Here is a 19,686-nt window from a genome sequence, read left to right as displayed (position 1 = left end):
GAAGAGTTAGTGTATTCCTGTGCTGAGCAGATCCTGGAAAAATGAATGTTAATTAACTGACTGGTAGACATTTGTTTCAAAGAAAAAAAATTAGGAGTAAAAAAAAATGTTATTAAGAGAGAACAGAGATATCATCTACTTTTAATTATTCAACAGTATTTTGTAGGGATGAATCATTACTGGCACTGCTAAAGCAGATACAAAATATTTAGTCTAACACTTTGTTAAAAAAAAAGCATTAAATGCTCAAGACAGATCTTGGATCCATTTTCTTTGATTCATGCAGATCTTTACTGAGTTTTATTTTGTGGAATCACACAGAACCACAGAATCAATTAGGTTGGAAAAGAGCTCTGAGTCCAACCTCTCACCCAGACCAGAGCACTTGGTGCCGTGTCCAGTTGCTCCTTGGACATCTCCAGGGATGGGGATTCCACCACCTCCCTGGGCACCTCCTTCCAGTGACCAATCACCCTTTCTGTGAAGAAATTCCTCCTCACATCCCACCTAAACCTCCCCTGGTGCAGTTTGGACTAAGCTGTGGAAGTGGATTGAGCAGCTTTTTTTTAAACTTGTTTTAATTTTTTCGTTTTGTTTTGATTTTGGTTTTTGTTTGTTTGGGTTTTTTTTTTGATATTGAATGAGTCTGGTGCTACTTGTAACACAAACCTGCTGGGTTTTGAGGACCAAATTTCCTTTTCTGACTATCACACCTATGTGTGGAGAAGCACACTGGCTTGGATAGAGCGCTCTGACAGGCTCTTTTACTTCCATTCAGTTTTACTGATTTTTTAATGTTGGCTGCTCTGTGGGAGATGTGGAGACATATCATGCCCTGGGGACAATCTCTGCAAGACTGAGGATTGCTAGAACATGGGGAAATAGTCAAAGCCATGAAATAAATTTGTGGTTCATGAAGCTTGCCAGAGGACCTTGATAAACTGCTTCTCAAATGTTGGGTGTCTTTTCAGAAGGAATAATTTTAAAAGGTAGAAGCCATGCTTTTCTTCCTAGTGTAAGGCAGCAGTAGAGATGGCCACTGGAATTGTAGAGCAGAACTCTGCTAGATAGAGCTGACCAAAGTTTTTTTTTTATTATTGTTCTGTCACATTTATGTTAGGTTGTCTAAACTTTACAGCAAGTGTTGCAAGAGTGCTAAGCAAGTATTAAAAAATTAACACATAAAATATGCAAATGTGTCTCTGAAGAAAAAACAACCTAGCAAAAGAAATCTCTTTTTCTTTCTGGCTTGATGACAACAGTTGTGATGGAAAGGCAAATTTTGCAGAAGGTTAACCAAAGTTTACAGGCAACTGGCACAAAGCTTTCATTGATGGTGATATTTATTAGGATGTGGCAGTAAACACAAACGAATAAATACTGTAGTGAAGGTGTTACAGCCCAGGCAGTCTGAAGCTTTTTAGAATTGTCATTTTATAAAAAGCTAGTGTAGAAAGATATTGACCATATTTCACTCCTGCACTGGAATTTTATCCTGCATTTTAGCTTTTACCTAGTGGTCAGGTTATGGCACCATGTGGTGGCTGCCAGTCTCCACTGGGACCATCTCCATCACTCCTTTTACTTCTCTCTGAAGCCCCTGTTCCAGATTAGCTTCACATTTCACCTGTTAAACTGGTGAGTCCTGTCCACATGGCTGAGGATCTTACTGGTCACTTCTGGGGAGGTAGAACCTGGAGATAAGCTCAGGAGGTTGATGCTGCTGCAGAGCTGCAGTTGGTCAGCTCTTTCAGCATTTCATCATTTTAGTAGACCTGGGATTCCCACAGGCTGATGTGCAATGCAGAGAGGTGGCACCTAACAAGAGTTTAAAGCTGCACCCTCAGGATGGTGACTGCTGCTTTGGGGTGTTCAGTGTGAGGTGCTGACCCATAGCATGGTGCTCTTTTACTGGTGCTTAACCCTTCCATTAAGCCACCATCAGTGACACGAAGGAAGAGGAAATAGTCCAAGATGTTTAGATTGCAGGTGAAGTGCAAGAGATCTTCTTTTTTTTTTTTTTTTTTTTTTTTTTTTTTTTTTTTTTTTTTTTTTTTTGTTGCTGTTGTTGTTGTTGCTGTTGTTGTCATCATCAAGTCTGGGCTCTGCTGTCCCAGTTCTGAATGTAGCTGATCCCTGCTTTACCTCAAGGAGCCTGAAATCAAGAGAGCATGAGAAGCATGAGGCAGGGTCAGAGCTACGATAGTCTGCAATCCTTTCTTATCCATGTGGTTCTTCCTACCTCTGTGTGAGCTGGGTGCTTTACAAGCCTCACTGGGCTGAGTGCTGGGGAGATTAGTTTTCTCCAAACTAGCTTATGGTTTACGTAATTGGTTTTCCAAGGGCTTAAAAAATAAAAATTGTAAATCTGACGTGAGGTCAGTGTTGGTTCTTTGCTTATCTGCTCTAGGCTGTTTATGAGAAGCATCAAATGCATTAATCTCTAAAATGCTTGGAAATAAAACCGTGTAGCATTTCACGGCTGTAGCTGGAATTAGTAAATATAAAGGCCTTGTTTAAGCCCTCAGTTTCTTCACATGAGGACAGGTTTACACCCTCATCTTTTGGGCTGTTTGAACCCCCAATTTAGTCTTTAAAGTCTCTGTGAAACAGAATGAAATACCTTCTGTGGATGCCACTGGAGACCTTGTGAACTTTATGTTACGGAGATCCTCAGGCTGCTCCTTCCTAAGGTGAACTGTGCCAAGCCGTGTCTGAGGGGACTGGTGCAGAGGGAGGAGTTATTATTTCAGTGTCAATGGGAGTATTAATAACACACAGAATAAGCTTTGCTTTCTAGGAGCAGCCCCCGAAGATGATCCAATCTCCAGAAGGTGGAAATTGAATCCCACCTCTGTCTTTGCTCCTCCCAGCAAACCGCAGATCCACTTTTCCACAGCTGCTGAAGTTGTAGTTTCTCTGACTCACTGCATGCATCTGTGACAAGACAGGCAAGAAGATGACTGTGGTAGCAAGTCTCCCCATTCTTGCCCTCCTTCTACTGGTGCCTGTAACCTTCCAATCCACGCAGCTCAATTGCAGCAAGACAGGGCCGTTCCCCTTGCAGCAGCTTATTTTAAGTTTAGACATGTTCTGAAACCCAGGAGATCAAAGTATTTTCAACAGCACAAGAGGAACTCATCCATAATAGAGCCTGTAAAACCAGCTTCTTGCCTGTAAGCTGATTTCATTGTGCAGCAATGGTTGGCCGCTCACTCACTCTGACTATGGGGTTCTGTGACAGCCCTGCTTTTAGGGACACATATTGGGCTGGAAGTAACTGGAGTGGTGTGGGCTTTCAGCTGTGACACTAACACAGAGTTACTTTCTAGCTGCTTTTTGACTGCCTGCTATTCAATAGGGTGCTGCTTGGCTGCCAATATGAACAGCCAGGGGTTTATACAGACTTAAAAAAAAAACAATGGAGAAGAACAACTGGAAGTAGTTCACTGGGCATTACTGTTGTAATCAGCCTCTGCTGATACCACTAAGGTTTAGAAATTAGAGACAACTCTCTCAGTTCCTGGAAATGCTTTATACTTTGAAATTTTTTCTATGTGTACACATTGCTCGTGTTTGCTGACTCTCAACCCATTTGTTAATTTTCTTTCTCCTTTTAACAGATTCCAGATAAAGTTTTATTTAAAAGCTTCTATTAACTAAATCAAATTAAACAATGAAATATCAAATTGAATAATGAAAAATGAGAGTGACTAAGGCTCAATTTTCCCCATGTTTTGTATAAATCTGTGTTAAAGCCAGGGGACACAAGGGCACCTCCGTCCCAGCTCACTTGGGTTGTGGCTGCCAGACCTTCACAGTGTGTGTGTTCATGCTTTGTTAGGAGTACAACCTGTTCAGGAGCATGTGCAAGTCTGTCTTATTTTTTTCTTCTTCCTGAAGACTCAAATGGCAACGAGTCAGTTGCCACCTCCCATTTGCACACATAAAAATACACCCTCAAAATCTGGGTGAAATTTGTTACCACTTGGACTCCAGTGCTGGCCTGTTGCAATTAATTGCCTTTGTTGATCAGTAGGCTTCTGTTGTTTTGCTCCTGACAAAAGACAAGTGTGCTCTGGTCTGGGCCGAGGTTGTTCAGTATTTTGGGGCTGAGACAGTGAATTTCCTGTCTCTGTTTTGCTTATTTCAGAACTGCTTGGCAGTCGAGAGCCGATGGCTCTATGCAATGAGACAGATAGTCTGAGTTTCTGGGAATGCTTGGTCACAAATTCCTATCCCTAATTAATTCATCCTCTGTCTGTATCAGCAGCCAGGAATGTAATGTGCTTGAAGCAGGTACTGACTGTCAGAAACGACAGATCTCACAAATATTGGAAGCAAATATGTGGTTTAATTATTGCAGTTATCATATGGGACTGTTCAGCTTTGGAGATGAGCTGCACTGGGGAGGGGTTTGAACAAGGCTTTGCCTTGCTTTAAACTAATTTTTGTCAGTCTTTTAACTCCCTATTCTTCATTAGGGCTACAAATACGTTGTGTGCTTGGAGGAGGTTACATAGACAAGGATGCCAAGAGCATTAAGATATATTTTATAGAATGATGGGATATCAGGGATTCATCCTCCTTCCACAGCTGTGGTAAGAGATAAACCAGGAGCTAGAAAGGAAGGAGAGCTGCTGGAGGATGTCAGCTTCCTTAGGAAAATGGGATTCATTTAATGGAAAAATTGAACCAGTTTAAGGACAAGTGTGACAAGCTGAGAACAATGCCCAGGTGGTGTGGGAAATGTAATTAACCTTTGGCAATGCAACAGTGTCAAAGTGATGATACAAAAATTCACTAAATTCACTAGTTTATTAGGGTGTTTGTACATTAACTGATCAGTTTTTCAACTTTGGTATCAAAGTTATTATAAAATATTTATGGAAGTATTTTAATACTTTTTAATTAAAGACCCAGAAACATCCACTTAAAATCACACTAGTCTACGGCAAGGAAGGCAAAAGTGATGGAGATGGCCTAACACAAAACAAAAAATGATTGAATCTTACTTATCCAATTTATGGGGTGAAAAATGATGTTTCCAGCAACAGGCAAAAGCTAGGAGAATTGGTACTTAATGAGGAAATTTGTTTCAGTGCTTTTCTCTAACAAGGTGTAATTTCTTTCTGACCTGACAGGCTGCTAAACCTTGGGATGCCATTAAACTGGTAATGAAGTGCCATGCTAAAAATAGCCTTTCTGCTTTCTTTCTGGTTGCCAGAACCAGCAGAATCATCTGTATACTCAATTTACCACTGAGTTTGAGGCATCTCTGCGTGGAAGCCTCCGGGGAGGAGAAGTGTTGTCTTTTCTCTGTCACGCAGAGCAGAGTTCCGTGCTCATCATGTGCTAAACAGGCAGATAGAATTGGGAGCTAGGCGTTTGATCCTGAGTGTTTGCTCACCAGGTTAGGATCACCATGAAGTGTCCTTTGAAAGCTCAGTCCTGAGCATTAACTGAACCAAGGAGAGTGATCTTTGTGGAAAGTGTGGTGTGCTGGTTTATTCTATTAAATGGCGGAGGACCTTTGAAGCCAGGATCCTCAAACTTTACATTTCTTGGGCTGCGTAAATATAAATTGCTCTTGATTAAGTGATGGAGCTGGAGTACATTGCTAGGGCTGTTTTTCAGGACTGTAAAGATTTCCATTTTTTGGTTTCATTGGTAATTGTTCCTAACTAAACTCTCCTCAACTGCAGTTGCAGCCACTGCACCCTAAGTGTCAAAACAGAAGGTGAGTGAATAGATTCCAGAAATTTCCACAGTCCTACAGCGAGGTAAGGCTAGCTGACCCTAAACTCTGGTGTTTAGAGTAGCGGAGGGGACAGAGACCGACAAAACCCTGCATTGTGGAAGATAGAAATCAATCAAGAGTTTGTGGAAAACTTACATCCTAAACTTCCATCGGGGTGCTCCTTTTTACCTGCCTCAGTAGCACGCAATGGCAGGAGGACACGTCTTGGAGGAGAATCCTTTAATTGCTTGTTTACCAAGAAAGAATAATTTATTGGAGGATGAAGCAGGCTGGTAAAACACATTGCTGAAAGCAAATATGTATTTTATCTTACTTTTTACTTCTGGCTGTTCACAGCATCTCCAGAGACCCCAGAATTTTGCAGCCCCTGAGGTAGAACTTGGAGCTCTTTAGTTATTTTGCCCTTTGGCAACAGCTAACTTCACACAGATTCTTCTGCAACAGAGCCAACGTGCTCAGCCAAGTTTTAGCATTTCCATGCTTCTGGATGATTTTTGTGCCATCAGTGATGTGTTACGATGTGCAAAGTGGTACAAATATCTGCAAACGTTTTGATGAGACATAAGTGAATCTTTAATAAGATTCTGCTTTGAAATTGGAATTGGAGGAATATCACAATCATCATATTCTCAGACCTAGTGGGACTTGGCCCTGGTGTTTGGGGCAACCCCAGGCATCAGTCTGGAGAAGGGAAGGTTTCAGGGTGACCTAATAGTGACCTTTTGATGCAGAAGGGAGGCTACAGGAAAGATGGAGAGAGATTATTTACAAGGGCTGGAGGGACAGCACGAGGGGGAATGGCTTCACACTGACAGACAGTAGGTTTAGGTCAGATATTAGGAAAAAATTCTTCCCTGAGAGGATGGTGAGGACCTGGCACAGGGTGTCCAGAGAAGCTGTGGATGCCCTTGGATCCCTGGCAGTGTCGCAGGCCGGGTGGGAGGGGGCTTGGAGCAGCCGGGGATAGGGGAAGGTGTCCCTGCCCATGACAGGGGTGGCACTGGATGAGATTTAAGGTCCCTTCCAGCCCAAACCATCCTCTGATTCTGATACACAAAGCTCCACCAAGCAGCAATCATATAGTGGTCCAGGGATGTGGTGTCCAGTTTCTGGATTACACACACTCAGCTTCTAAAACAGGATTAGCAATTATCTGCTAGTGAAAACAAATAGCAGAGCTTGCTCGGTGGCACTCTAAAAATCTATGAAATCTCTTGCCGGTCCAATTACATAATACTATAACTTTTTTACCATTAGTCTGGCTCACTGCTGTTCTGCAAAGCTCTAATAATCCTGGACCAAGCTTGTCTTGGGTATGCAAGGAAATCTGCATGTCAGGGTTGATTTCAGTGCAGAAGTCACAATAACACACAGAGACAAATCCCAGCTGAGATCAGCAGCCACTCCAGATTTCTACCACCTTTATTTCTTATAGAACTAAGGCTAATACCTAGTTCACTTCTAACTCTTGCTACTTTTCTTGTTGGCGTTTCTCTTGGATTTGGATAAGGAGAATAATGTTGTCCAGTCAAATTTTGCCTCTGCTATTTTGATTTAGTTCTGTCTTGTAGTTTTGATTTGCTACTGCAGCATTTCAGTAATTTGCTTGAACATTACTGAAAAGAAATTGAATTTTATAGGCTTTATTTTGCAGCAATAATTTTTCACTTCCAGGTCTGCACGTCAGATCTGATTTGTTTGATCAATGCCAACTTCATGTGGCAATGACTAAAAGCATTCTTGGTGTGCTTGTTACTGGAAAAGAAATGGGACTGTTCAGTCCCCACAGCATATAGTTTTACATAACACATCACATACCCATGTAAAACTAGTTAGTGTAGGGGATTATCAGTGATTTTAATTAACTCACAATATTCCCCATGTATTTGTCTCATTCTGGACTAGAGAGAGAGTCTTGGAGTTTGATGAAAGACTCTTCCCCCCCTTTTGGAAGTCTTTATTTAAATATTATAGAAACCCATGGAGCCCACACTTTGATCCTGCTGAGAGAAATAGACTGATATGGGAACAGGAAGCTTTTATCTTCCCATGTGAAGAAAAATGCAGCAAGAATATTTTTAGCTGCTTTTGGCTGAAGGGTAAAAAAAGGGAGAGGAATAGACCTGCATTTGGGGGCATTTTGCTTTTTAAAGTGCTTTCCTCTTTTTCAAACAAGATATTTGGAAGACTAATTCCCATATCATTAAACATCAAAAACTCAGCTGCTGCCAACTGAAACACAACAAGATAAAATAATGCAAAGTAAATTCTCTTCAGGGAAGGAAAGTGGCTTGTTAGATGGCACCTTCAGAATGACCTGGGGTGATCCCAGAGTCTTAGAACAAGCGAAAGCACATATTCCACATGTGAATATATTAGTTTGGGACATGCTTTGCAAAGCGTCACACACAAGCCAAGTTTTGTATAGTTGCAAACAATCATCAGCTGATTCATTGCTGAATAAAACATTAGAATTGAATCTGCCCCATGGGGTTTTCAGTCTTGTTGTAGAACTGACAAGCACCGTACCCAGGGAAGAAGAGGTCTTCTGATTGTACTTGGCGCACGTAGGCTTCAACGCAGAGCACCAGACAACAATTTTAGTAATGCAGGTACCTTGCAGACAGCAAGACGTCTGGGGTGCACCATGTGGAAAGGAGAGAAGTCCTCTGTGCAGGAACTAAATGCTAATATTAAATTTTTATGCAGACGAAGATTAAGGAAGAAAAAAAGTTAATATGAAGATACCTGACTGATTTCAGGTTAAATTACAATGCATCAAAACAGAGGTATGCAGGGTATGATAACAATCTTTGTTTCAAAACTGGAGTCCTAAAGAGAAGCTATGCTCATTGAGCTTCTAATGAAGCTTTTATCAAATGCAAGACTGATGTAGCCAATATTGCCAAACTCTAGAATTAAAACATAAATGTATTAAAAAGAGAAATGTTTTCAATTTTCTACTTGCTTTAATTTGAAAGTGGGTTTAGTATCTTTTCTAAGTTTCATGCATTGAGCTGTTTTCCCATCAATAGTGAGAAGCAAAATGCAATAATTGTAATAGGATCATATTCGTGTGCAGTATCGACTGCAGGAGCTGGAAGAATCAAATGTACTAAAAGCGGGCAAATAATTGACTTAGCAACGATGAACAGAAGAACTAGCATTTTCGTTAGGCTGTCTGCAGAAAAGCCATGACAACATTGTTCCAAGTAGCCCCCATTAGTAACTGGAAACATTTTGCTTTGTGCTGGCTCTTTTTCTGCCCTGCAGTTTTCAGGCTCTTGCTTCCATCACCTGCCAGCACTCCCTGTGCTCTCTGTTGCTCAAACTCTTGTGCAGACACATTGCTTGGTCATAGCCTCAGAAATCTGTGTGGATTTGGCCACCGTGAGCCAGGTAGAACCACAGGTTAAAAACTGGTCCTGTTTTCGAGGAATTAATTCACACAAGATTTACATGAACAAGAGTTCATTACTAAACCCCAGGCATGAAGTTAAGCCTCGGGTATTAAGTATTTACACCATTTGCAGTTTAAGTAAGTCATTTTCAGCTTGGCCTTACCTAGCCAGGAGGAATCAGTTGGATTCAGCTGATGTTTGTCTGTGTGAGTACAAAAAGAAGCCAAATTAGGGATTTATTGCATGAGGCAGGGCAGTGATTTGTGTGGTGTTGGCAGCCCTCCTTTCAGCCTTGTAGTGGAAATGAGGAGAGCTATTTTTGAATGTGAAAACATGGCCTTGGGAGTACATAAATATTGAACTTTGAACATTTTCCCCTGAGCTCCATCTTACAACTGTGGCACAGTAACTTTGAGTCCAGCCTAAATGTGAGGGAGGTCAGTAGTAACAGTTCCATCAAATGCAGCACTTTTGGATCAGATCTGACTGAACTTGTCCTCCTAAGACCTTGTACTTAAGAAAGACTTCAGGAATTTGTGTTTGACTGAAACATTGGTCCTCACGCTGTCTCGATTCTCCCCATCTGCTGAAAAAATAGTTGAAAGCATCAAGGTGTAGTAGGTGTAACTCCTGTTCCATTTCTTTGGTGCACTTTGCTGTGTGTGGGCATGGTGTGAGTCTCAGAGGGTGGAATGAGCATCCTGCACTCCCAGATTTTGCTTTTTCTGACATAACAAGCGCCAGGAATGAAGCACCTAAATTGAGCAGAGGTCAGAGTCCAGTAGCACAGACTGATGTGGTTAAAACTGCTGCTGCTGGAAATAGCAAAAGGCAGGTTTTCTGATGAAATCTGAGGTGCTTGCAGAGAATGGGACTGCTGAAAGTTTTATAGTTCCTGTGCTGAAGGAAGTGCCTAGTCAGTAAAACATATTGTGCAAAAAAATACTGTTGCTCTCCAGAACAGAGTGCTTGGTGATTTTTAGAGATGACTCCTGGCATTAAGGACTGACACGGATTTCTTTGTCCTAGACTCTCGCTGAGAGCAAATTAAACTCTCATCTTACAGGTTTTAAGCCAAAAAATGATTGTCTCATCTGTACAAAGTGACTTAATTTAGAAGATGAAAGAGCATCTAGAACTTTCTAGAGCAAAAACCCCAAGCTTGTGAGCCTCTTAATTTGCAAGCTTTGAGTATATAAGCAGATACTAATTCTTTCACTGCGTTTTGATGTCCAAGTGTGAAAACAATTGTGGTTTAAGCCATGCCCTGGGGCCAGAATAAGCAGGAAATTTGTGGACAGGAGCGGGGAAATAAGGGAGTGGGGGTCTGAAGAGGACGTGGCAATGAAAAAAAGAAATTTAGGAACATGTTAGGGTAGGTGCCTTCCTAACCTGTGAGGAAAGTCCTATCTGCTAGAAATAATACAACACAGTACAAGAAAATATATATATTTCCTTATACTTTGAAAAAAAACCCAAACCCATTTCTGTTTCCAGATCAGTTGTAAACAGTATTTGTAAACAGTATTTGTATCTTCTTGGGGTTTTTTTCTTATTAATGCAAGGCTAAAATGCCACCTCCACCACAAGTGCTTATGGTATTTATTATCATGTGGAAACTTTCATTTCAACAGCCAACAAAAGGATACAAATCTAAGCAAATGACCCAAGTTAGTGGCTGTGCAGGCGTATAAAGCAATTTAGTAGAGTTACAGTGCCAAAAAGGGAGTCTATTGCTCTCATGGAAAATGGTTCAAGGTTCAGTACACAACAAAATAACAATGATTTATGGGTGGGCAGCGAAGTTTTAAATGCATGGCCAGACTCCTAAGGACTATTTATGCTGGACTGCTTTGTGCTGCTGCCTCAGACTAGCAGTCAGTTTTTTGATGTGCTTGTTTATAAAATTGCACTTTGCAAGCAGCCTATTGCGTGGCAGTTTTTAAAAGCCCCTGGAGCTCTCTGCAGTCAGACCAGATGAATGGAAAATGCTGTTCACAGCATGAAAAATTAGTAATGTGTGGGCTGAAACAGAGTAGAATTGCCTAATGTCATCCGGGTTTGATATTGTGCTACTTTCTGTGTGTCGAAATGCTTTAATGTGAAGTCTGTCCTCCTCAGCTGGTGAACAGTTACCACATCTTCCTCTTGCACTTTCCAGTGGTCTCTCACAGCTCCTTGGGTGGTGGTTGTAGTGGTATATTGCAAACTGGATGCTGTTGACCAAAAAAAATTTTCTCCAGCCTTCTTCTCCTGTCATCGTGTCCCAGAACTGCTGTGTCCTCGTGCTGCCTCTCTCACTGATGGCCATAATGAACAGGTCAGGCAGCATCTTTTATCTCTCCTTGTGGTGAGGCACGTGTCATTATCAAATATAGGAATTAGTCTTATCAATTTAGAGAAACTCATTTTTTACTCTGGAGGACTTGAGGGTCTTGTGGTGCTGCAGCATCCAGGGCTTCCGCTGGAACTGCCAATTACCCCACGAGTTTCTTTACTCAGTGTTTGTGTGTTTGAGACCAGGAGGGCATCCATGAAGCTCTTTGAGGTGGATCATAGAGGGAAGAGTCAAGAAACATTTCAAACAATTCCAGATGTGAGTGTCTGAGAAAGGATGTGCATAAAACTCCACTAAAATAGGATTTTCAGGTGCCCCAGAGGTTCTTACTTTTTTTAAAGTGTTCTGTCCATTCCACCTTCACAGTACCCAGCATGATTTCATAATAGGTAAAAAGCTAAGAGGTTTCACAGTGCTTTAGAGCTGAGAATTTTAGTTCTTCTGCACTTTTTTGGTAGAAAGGGGAAGCAAGGATCACACAGCAACTGTGTGATCCAGTGACTGCAGTGGCTGCTCTGGTCTCTGGAGCATCTTAAAGGGTGGCACAAAATTGTTGTCTAAACCTCAGAGATGGAAGGATGAGTTCCTGTTCTCCATTTCTAGAAACAAAGGTAATCTTGTAACACTTGAGCCAGTGGAGAGCACATTTTTCACACAGCCTCTGATGACTGCATTGTTGGCAGCTTTTGAAAACAATAATTTATTACTTAGAATGCAACAATTTGCATTCTGAGTAACCAGCCAGGGTTGGTAGTAGAAAAGAAGATGGGCGATGCTTCTCCATGATTTGCACCGTACTTCCAGCTTGCACTAAGACAGAGAATTCTATCTGTGCTCCAACTCTGCTGACCTGTCTGAAGTGAAAGCTGCCCACAGGTCCCTGGGGTCCAAAATTCTGGAGTAAACTCATCAAAAATATGTCAAAATATAAAAATAGGAAATAAAAGTACATTTCTGAAACTTCTGAAAACTGGAGAGTGTTTGTTTTGGTTTTGGTTTGGATTTTTTTCTCTTTTTTTTTTTGTGTGTATGTATTTGCGATTTTTTTGTGGGTGTGGGGGCTTTTTTGTTTTTGGTTTGGTCTGTTATTGTTATTATTATTTGTAGAAGTAGTATTGGTATTATTATTTCGGCTGTCTTTTTAAAAAATAATGCAGTATTTCTTGGGAAAATGTCTCCTTGTGGGATGCTGGTGGTTTTTCATGCATATTTTTAAATCTCGAAGCTGATTGATGCAAGCTCGCATTGCGTTTCTTGAAAGTAATAGGGTCACTAGTGGGAACGTGGAATAAGAAAGGTGAATGGGTTTCCAAGTTTGAAACCATGACTGAGAGGTTAAATAAGTGCTTTTCGTAGCAGAGATGCTGAAAGAGAAGGAAAAGGGAGCAACTCCACGAGTATCTGTTCAAGATTTGCAACCCACTGCTTGAAGTGTAAAGATCATTTTGTCTCGTGCAAATCTCAGTCATCACCCTGATGATGCTTTGTGGGTCTGAGAATTGGGGTGAATTCATGCACAGTCAGAAAGAGCGTGACAAGGATTCCAGTGGTATTCCAGTTCTGCAGATGGCTTTGTCTTTAATTTCAGGGCAGTAATGCTGGGTTTTAACATCTTATTTGAGTGCAATTTGATGGAAGTGGCAGTGTCTTGCTCACTGGCATTTGTTGAGCTTTGTGGGGTTTTTCTGATACAGAAGTCATAAATCTATTAAATTGGAATAAAGGAATGTAGGAATATAGGAATATAGCATCCTATGAATTATTATGGGGCAAAGGATGTGTTTTGCACTTGAATCTTCTGCCTAGCTTCAACATGGCCTCAGATAATTTGCTTGAGTTTATTGGTTGGTTTGTCATTGTTCTTACATTTATTGCATGAAGAAAATACCTGGAATACCTTTACTTTTATTCTGTTACCCATAAACCCATACTTATATATATATATGTAAATGAAAAATTAAGACTACTGAAAACACAGAAAAGAAAGAAAGAAGAGCTAAATACTAAGATACATTCATCATGCCAAATTCAGCCACTTTTCTCAGAATTTTCTGACGTCTGGAATAAATATTGATATTTTGTCTTCCCCAAATTAATACTGCTAGATTTCATAAATATTATCTAAACACATCTTCCTGTTCTTGTTCTTTATTTTCTCTTTTATTGAGGCATTTTTAACAGACTTCCACCTGTTTCAGGTCAAAAGCTTTTTGACATAATACATACATATAGGTAAATACTGACTTTGGAGGTTTTTGGCTGGTAAGATTTACAATTCCTTAATGTCGGCTTTGACTTCACGTTTGCTAAGGATCTCTGTGCTTCTCAGGACAACTAATCTTCGTTATTTACCATGGAATTCATTATTAAAGCACATATAATTTAATTCTGTAATTGCATTACTTTTCAGGCACACGCACTGATCTTGCGTGAAAATGGTTCTTCTGAATTCGGAAAAACGTGTTGTAACTTTCAACTTCCTTTTACAAAAAGAATGAGGAAGAAAGGGATTACGTTTATCTGCTCTGCCAAAGTGGGATATCAATGCAGTGCTGTAGACAGAAATTTGAATTAACGTTGCTGAGATATAGCCAGATTATTTCCCGCGTGCTTTGAAGCTTTGCATTTAGTTGCATCTTCTGATGCTCCAGCAAGTGCTCCAAACTCATCAAGTTACTGATGGATGTGTTTGTAAAGGCCTGGATGGTCACTTTATATGAAATTATAAACCCACTGTTGTACTTAATGAGGTCAGTGAAGCAATCAGGAAAGAAATATATAATTCTGCTGCGTGGGTCTGTAAGCATGACACATCTTAGGCTTTTTAAGTTTAATGAAGCAGCTACTCAGCAGCTGAACGTTCTTGTTAAAGAGTCTCAGCATGGATTTTAAAACTAAAATGTTGCTGAACACCGTGGTCTCCTTGGAGAGTCTGTGGCTCTTATTCTCTTGAAATGTCTGCATCTTTTATATGTTAATGGTTTTGACAAGAGCCATTTGCTTCATTTTCATTGTAAATTAAGCCCAGAGTCCATTCCCCATTCTCTGAACACTCTATCCCCTGTAAGCTGTCTCATCAGTCTCCAGCTCGCTCCCTGGGGTATGTGTGGTCTGAGAATAGCTGAAGTAATCCTGCAAAACAAACGCTTTGCCGAAGCATTTTCCTGTTTTAGAAGCCTTTCTAAGAATACAAGTCCCTGTGTGAAAACTTGCGTGGTGCAAGTGGTCCAGCATCCTCATTAGTCCTCTCGTGCAGCAAAATCCTACTGCCAAATACATCCCTTCAGGGGGCTTCCCAAGGTTAATGCTGCTATTACTCAAATCCAACAGAGGCAAATCACAAGGTTTCTTCTAAACGCTTGGAGAAACACCCCTGTTTAAAGGGTTTTATTAACGTTTAGTTTTTAAAGATTCTTCTCAGCTGCAGTGCTGACACCACACAGCCATGGTGTGCAACACAGAACACTTTTTTTGAGGGGGAAACTCCTGATTTTAACATGGGAATATCATCATTGCAACCTGCAAGGTTTACATGTGACTGCAGCCAAGCGTCCCAAGGCATGCTAGGGAATCTTTCCCCCTTTTGCAGAGGGATTAATCCACCCTGCATGTGTGTTTTTGGTGCCTGACCTGAAGGGGAAGAGGGCAGGGACACATCCTGGTGGAGCCACGCAGCCTCCCCTCCACGACAAACCCACCCAGCCAGGAGCATCCCACCAAAATATCAGGAATTTACATGCCCAGGCTCCTTGTTCCCAGCGTAACCCTTCCTTCCCGATTACCATTGAAAGCACCATGCAAAACACACCACCAGGGATGCAAGAAGGAGCAAAATAGAGAAGAGAGATGCGGGCAGGCTGTGATTTCTGCCTCACCTTGTGGCATAAATTACTGCTGTGCACAGGCTGCTATTAAGCAGGTTTGTGTGAATAAAGCCCTGTACAGGATTAATTGCCAGGTCTGTTCTCTGCTGCAGGCTGGTGATAGGAGACACCGAGCAGCAGTGAAGTGTTTTCAAAGGGGATTTGAAGCTGATCAGCCATTTTCTCTTCCAGTATATAACTTTCCCCGCTGGCGGACAGTGGCAGAACCTTTAAATTTAAAAGTGCAAAGGGTGAAGATTGTATATTCCTCTGAAATATTTGGAGGGGGAGCAGCAAAAGGTTCAGCCTCTCTGTTTATCACTCGTGACTTCAGGAGTCTGCAGAGAGGAAAAAGCAGGGTTGTTGGCTTGCTGCTTGTGGGATGCACCGACTGTTTTCCTGTGACACCTAATGTTGTGAACTCGCTCTCCCTGCCGAGCGGGCTTCAGAAATCCGGGGTGGGGAGGGAGGGATGCTCCTTCTCACGCCTGGTGTTGGTCAGACAGGGACAGATGTGTCCCACACCACCTCCCTGTCCTTCCTCCTGCCTAGATGGGGACCCGCGGCCCAGCGCCATGAGGACGAGCCGCTGCAGCCACCTGCCGGGAGTCCCTCCGGAGTGCCCGCGCCCACCAGCCCCTGATGGCAAGAGCCTGGCCAGCAGCAGTGGGGGCCTGGCCAGCAGCTGTCCCCAGTATGTCATGCAGGTGTCCTCCAAGGACGGGCAGCTGCTCTCATCCGTCGTGCGGACCCTCGCCGTGCAGAGGTAGGTGGGGGACAGCGCGAGGGACAGGCCCCTTCCCGTCTGGTTGGACCCCCATCCCAGCTTCATCATGGCCATGCTACAGAATGCACCACATTTCCTAAATGCTTCCCCAGCCAGCATGCTGAGCAGCCAGACAAGCTGTTTCTAGCACCAGTGCTGCAGCTTCAGTTGTTGTCCAACTGAATGGCCAGCTCTTTCTGCTGCTGGTTTAGAGAAGCAGATTAGTGGTGAAATATATGTTTAATTTATGCCTTTGAAGCCTGCTTCAGGCTGGCTTTGTTCTCATTAGAAGAAAGAAAGAGCATTCTGAAGGCTTTGGCCTTATCTAGACTTGGTGCTTGGGTCAAAATTAAACTTGTCTTCACTGGTGGAGTGCTGGAAAAACTTCATGGATCTTAAAGCAGTGCAGAAGAAATACCCGCAGGCAGCCACACAGCAGGGATGTGTTTGGTACAGTCCTTTTCAGGTCTGTTTGTATGACTCCTTGACCTCCCTGTATTGTGTCCCAAAGAGAGGGAAACTCTTTCCAGGGACAAGAGCTTTCTGCTTGCATGTGTTTTCCTGAAGTTGTGGCCCTGCCTTCACTGTACTCCAGGGCATGGTGCTGCTCTTTCAGCAGCTCTTTGCTGTTAGCCAGTGAAAACAATGTTTAGGTCAGAGGATCACCACTACAACAAGAAGTGTCCAGCTGAGGCAGATTGAAAACCTCCCTGATACACTTTGGGATTTCTTGAGGTGGCTACACCACGGGTCTGTGAGGAGCTGGGGAACAAAAAAGTACAGAAGCACTTGCTCTTCTGCCTCTCATCTGCCACTCTGATGTCTTTCACTCTGCACTTTTCCCCCCTAACAGAAGAGATATTTTAAACAAGAAGGCCAAAATGCCTTAAACCATTAGCCCAGCAGCTTGGATTACTAATTACAGAGCAAAGTACTCTTAAACTCAAATATTTCGCACACCGTTAGTTCGTAACACAGAAAAAGGCTATGCCACAGCCTTGTGCATTGACCAGCAGTTTTCTCTCCCTCTCCTGCAGCAGCCCCTTCAATGACCGTCCCCTCTGTAGGATTTTTTTTTTGAGTGTACGGGGACCCTGGGGACCATTCACCGCAGCTGCCTGGAGCACTGGCTCTCGTCCTCCAACACCAGCTACTGTGAGCTCTGCCACTTCAGGTTTGCAGTGGAGCGCAAGCCCAGGCCGCTGGTGGAGGTCAGTACATGGGGCACGGCCCAAAGTCTTAGTTTTACTGACAAAACCTTTTCTGCTTTTATACAGGCATCACAAAGCCTCTGCGGATCCACGGGAGCCAAAGTGAACTTTGGTGTTTGGAAACACGAGGGCAGGGGCTCAGGGAAAGGGCAGGGAAATAACAAAACTCCTCTTTTTGGGCCAAATCAAAACAAGTGATTAAGAATGGGATCAATGGGTTTGCTTCACTCTGAACCTGAGTGAAGATTTAGGAAGCAGTGTGCAGGGTATTCCTAGAATGCCAGCCGGCCTGGTTGAGGGTGGAAGAGAGGTAAGGAGCAGTTTCTGTGGAATGTGAGACAACTGTCTGGACTCAGAATATTAAATATAGGTAAGGAATTTTATTTTCTTCTTGCTTTTGAGAGAGAGGTAACAAACTTAAGAGCTTTAGAAACCCAGTTTCCCTGTCAAAGCCATCAAGAAGGAATTGTTCTTGTTCAGTATCTGGCATGTTTAGACATTTTGTGAGTGACCTTTTGGCCTCTTCTTGCCTATGTGCCAGACTCAACATTGAATTGGAAAATTGTTCTTCCCTTATCAATGAAAATACAGTTTTTGCCAACTATAGATAGCAGCTTCATTAAGTTTTCCGGGTTTTAGGGTATGTTTGGCCCTCAGGAAAAGAAAAGAAACCGAAGAAAGTTCAGTCTCTTGACACTGTTAATGACCTTTTTTCTCCCTCATTATATTTTGGAAAAAGATGAAGCAAAGTTAGAGTTTCTTTTGGAATTAAAAGTGAAATACAAATAACACTTGACAACATGAAGGAGAAGCATCATTTTGTACCAGCTGGTGACAGAGGCACCTACATGCAGAGCTTGGGTTCAGGACAAAATGTCTTTCCTGTGCATCTTAGTTGTTCCTGTAAACTGTGTCAAAACTGGTGGAAGGAGTTACAGTATTAAAAATGATGATGGAAGGAGCTGAAAGCAAAGCTGACCCTACACAGGTTGGAGCACTGTGGTTGTTTGATTGTTCCCTGATGAAGTGAGGCTTCTTTTTTGGCAAAAGCAGTAATAAATAGTAGAAACAACAACAATGATATTTAGAGTAATAATGGTAAACCTGTCATTTATTTCTCAGCTGAGGACAAATGAAAACCATGAACAAGAACATTTCTGAAACATAGTAAAATGTTTTTTATCTTTACTGCTCAATATTTTCTGCCTTCTCAGCTACTTACACCCACAGTATTTTAGTGCAGAAATCAACAGCTTGATGCAGTTGCAGGAAAGATCATAAAACCCCCCAATCCTTTTAAAAAGGATATGTTTACTGTTTAGAAGGGAACTGAAGATGTACTTCTAAAGTTGAGAGCAGCAGAGACAAAGAGTAACTAAAGTGAGCTGTATGCCAGGGGGAAAATTAAGCAGGAAGATAATCAAACTTCTTGATTTCTGTCAGTGTAAGTCAAGTTTGTCCTGAAAGTTTCTACTTATTTAATGCACGGTGCTTTGAAATGCAAAGACCTCCCCACACAAATAATTGCAGCAAATCTGAGAGTTCCCGAAGCAGGACTAAAGCAGGTGCCAAGTTGCCAGATTCCCTCATCCTCTGTGTCCTAAAAGCACTTTCATGCCTGTCTCTCTGTGTTACCTTGAGTGCAAGGACAGGCACGGAGGTTTATCAGGTGCAGTGGGTTTTTTGCATTTCTCACAAAAACCTTGCTGTAATATTTGGGCAAGTGACAAGCCAAAGTGGCCATCTGCTTTTAATACCACAGTGTGTGTAGGTTTGGAGTGGGGTGTCTAAGTTCTCTTCATTTAATGAGATAATTATTTCTCCAAAGTTTCCCCTGACCTAGACAATGGAAAGAGTAAATGGTCCTCCTTTCACTGGAGGTGAATGGTGAGCCTTACCAATGCATTTACTAGGTCAAGAGGGACTATTGTACTCATAAAGTGATTTATAGAGCACGGATTCTACAAAGCTATCCAGTAACTCCTCAACAGGCCCTATCTCACAGAGAGAATACATCCCATTCAGGGGTCAGTGACAGGTAGTGAAGAAATGCTCAAAGCAATCAGTCATCATATTGATCTTTTCTCCGAGATCTTCCACCAGGAAAGAAAAAAAAAGGTGTTTTTGACTATTCCAAGACATATTATACTCTTTCTTAAAGCCCCCCCCTCCCCCAAAACAAAGAAAAGAAAACAGCATGCTATTATGCGTTCTCTTCATCCCTTCACTGGATTGATCACTGCTTCCTGGTGGCTTAGACATGGGCCTGGAATAAATCTGTTTCAGTGGAAACAAATTGAGATACTTTACTTGTATTATCTATAAATGTCATATGTGAATTTATTC

General features: G+C 42.1%; 1 protein-coding gene across 1 annotated transcript in view; it reads left to right on the top strand.

The window, feature by feature from the left end:
* The window catches only part of MARCH3 (membrane associated ring-CH-type finger 3), a 56,717-nt gene that overhangs the window by 21,610 nt on the left and 15,421 nt on the right, over positions 1-19,686 (top strand). Inside the window, 3 exon segments of the mRNA XM_017735496.1 lie at positions 15,916-16,129; positions 17,167-17,204; positions 17,207-17,340. Coding sequence (XP_017590985.1) covers positions 15,939-16,129; positions 17,167-17,204; positions 17,207-17,340 — 363 coding nt within the window. The 5' untranslated portion in view covers positions 15,916-15,938.

Source organism: Corvus brachyrhynchos, unplaced genomic scaffold, assembly GCF_000691975.1.
Source record: "Corvus brachyrhynchos isolate BGI_N302 unplaced genomic scaffold, ASM69197v1 scaffold325, whole genome shotgun sequence".
Classification (NCBI taxonomy): Eukaryota; Metazoa; Chordata; class Aves; order Passeriformes; family Corvidae; genus Corvus; species Corvus brachyrhynchos.
Note: the sequence above shows the minus strand (reverse complement) of the source record. Positions and strands in the feature narration are given on the sequence as shown.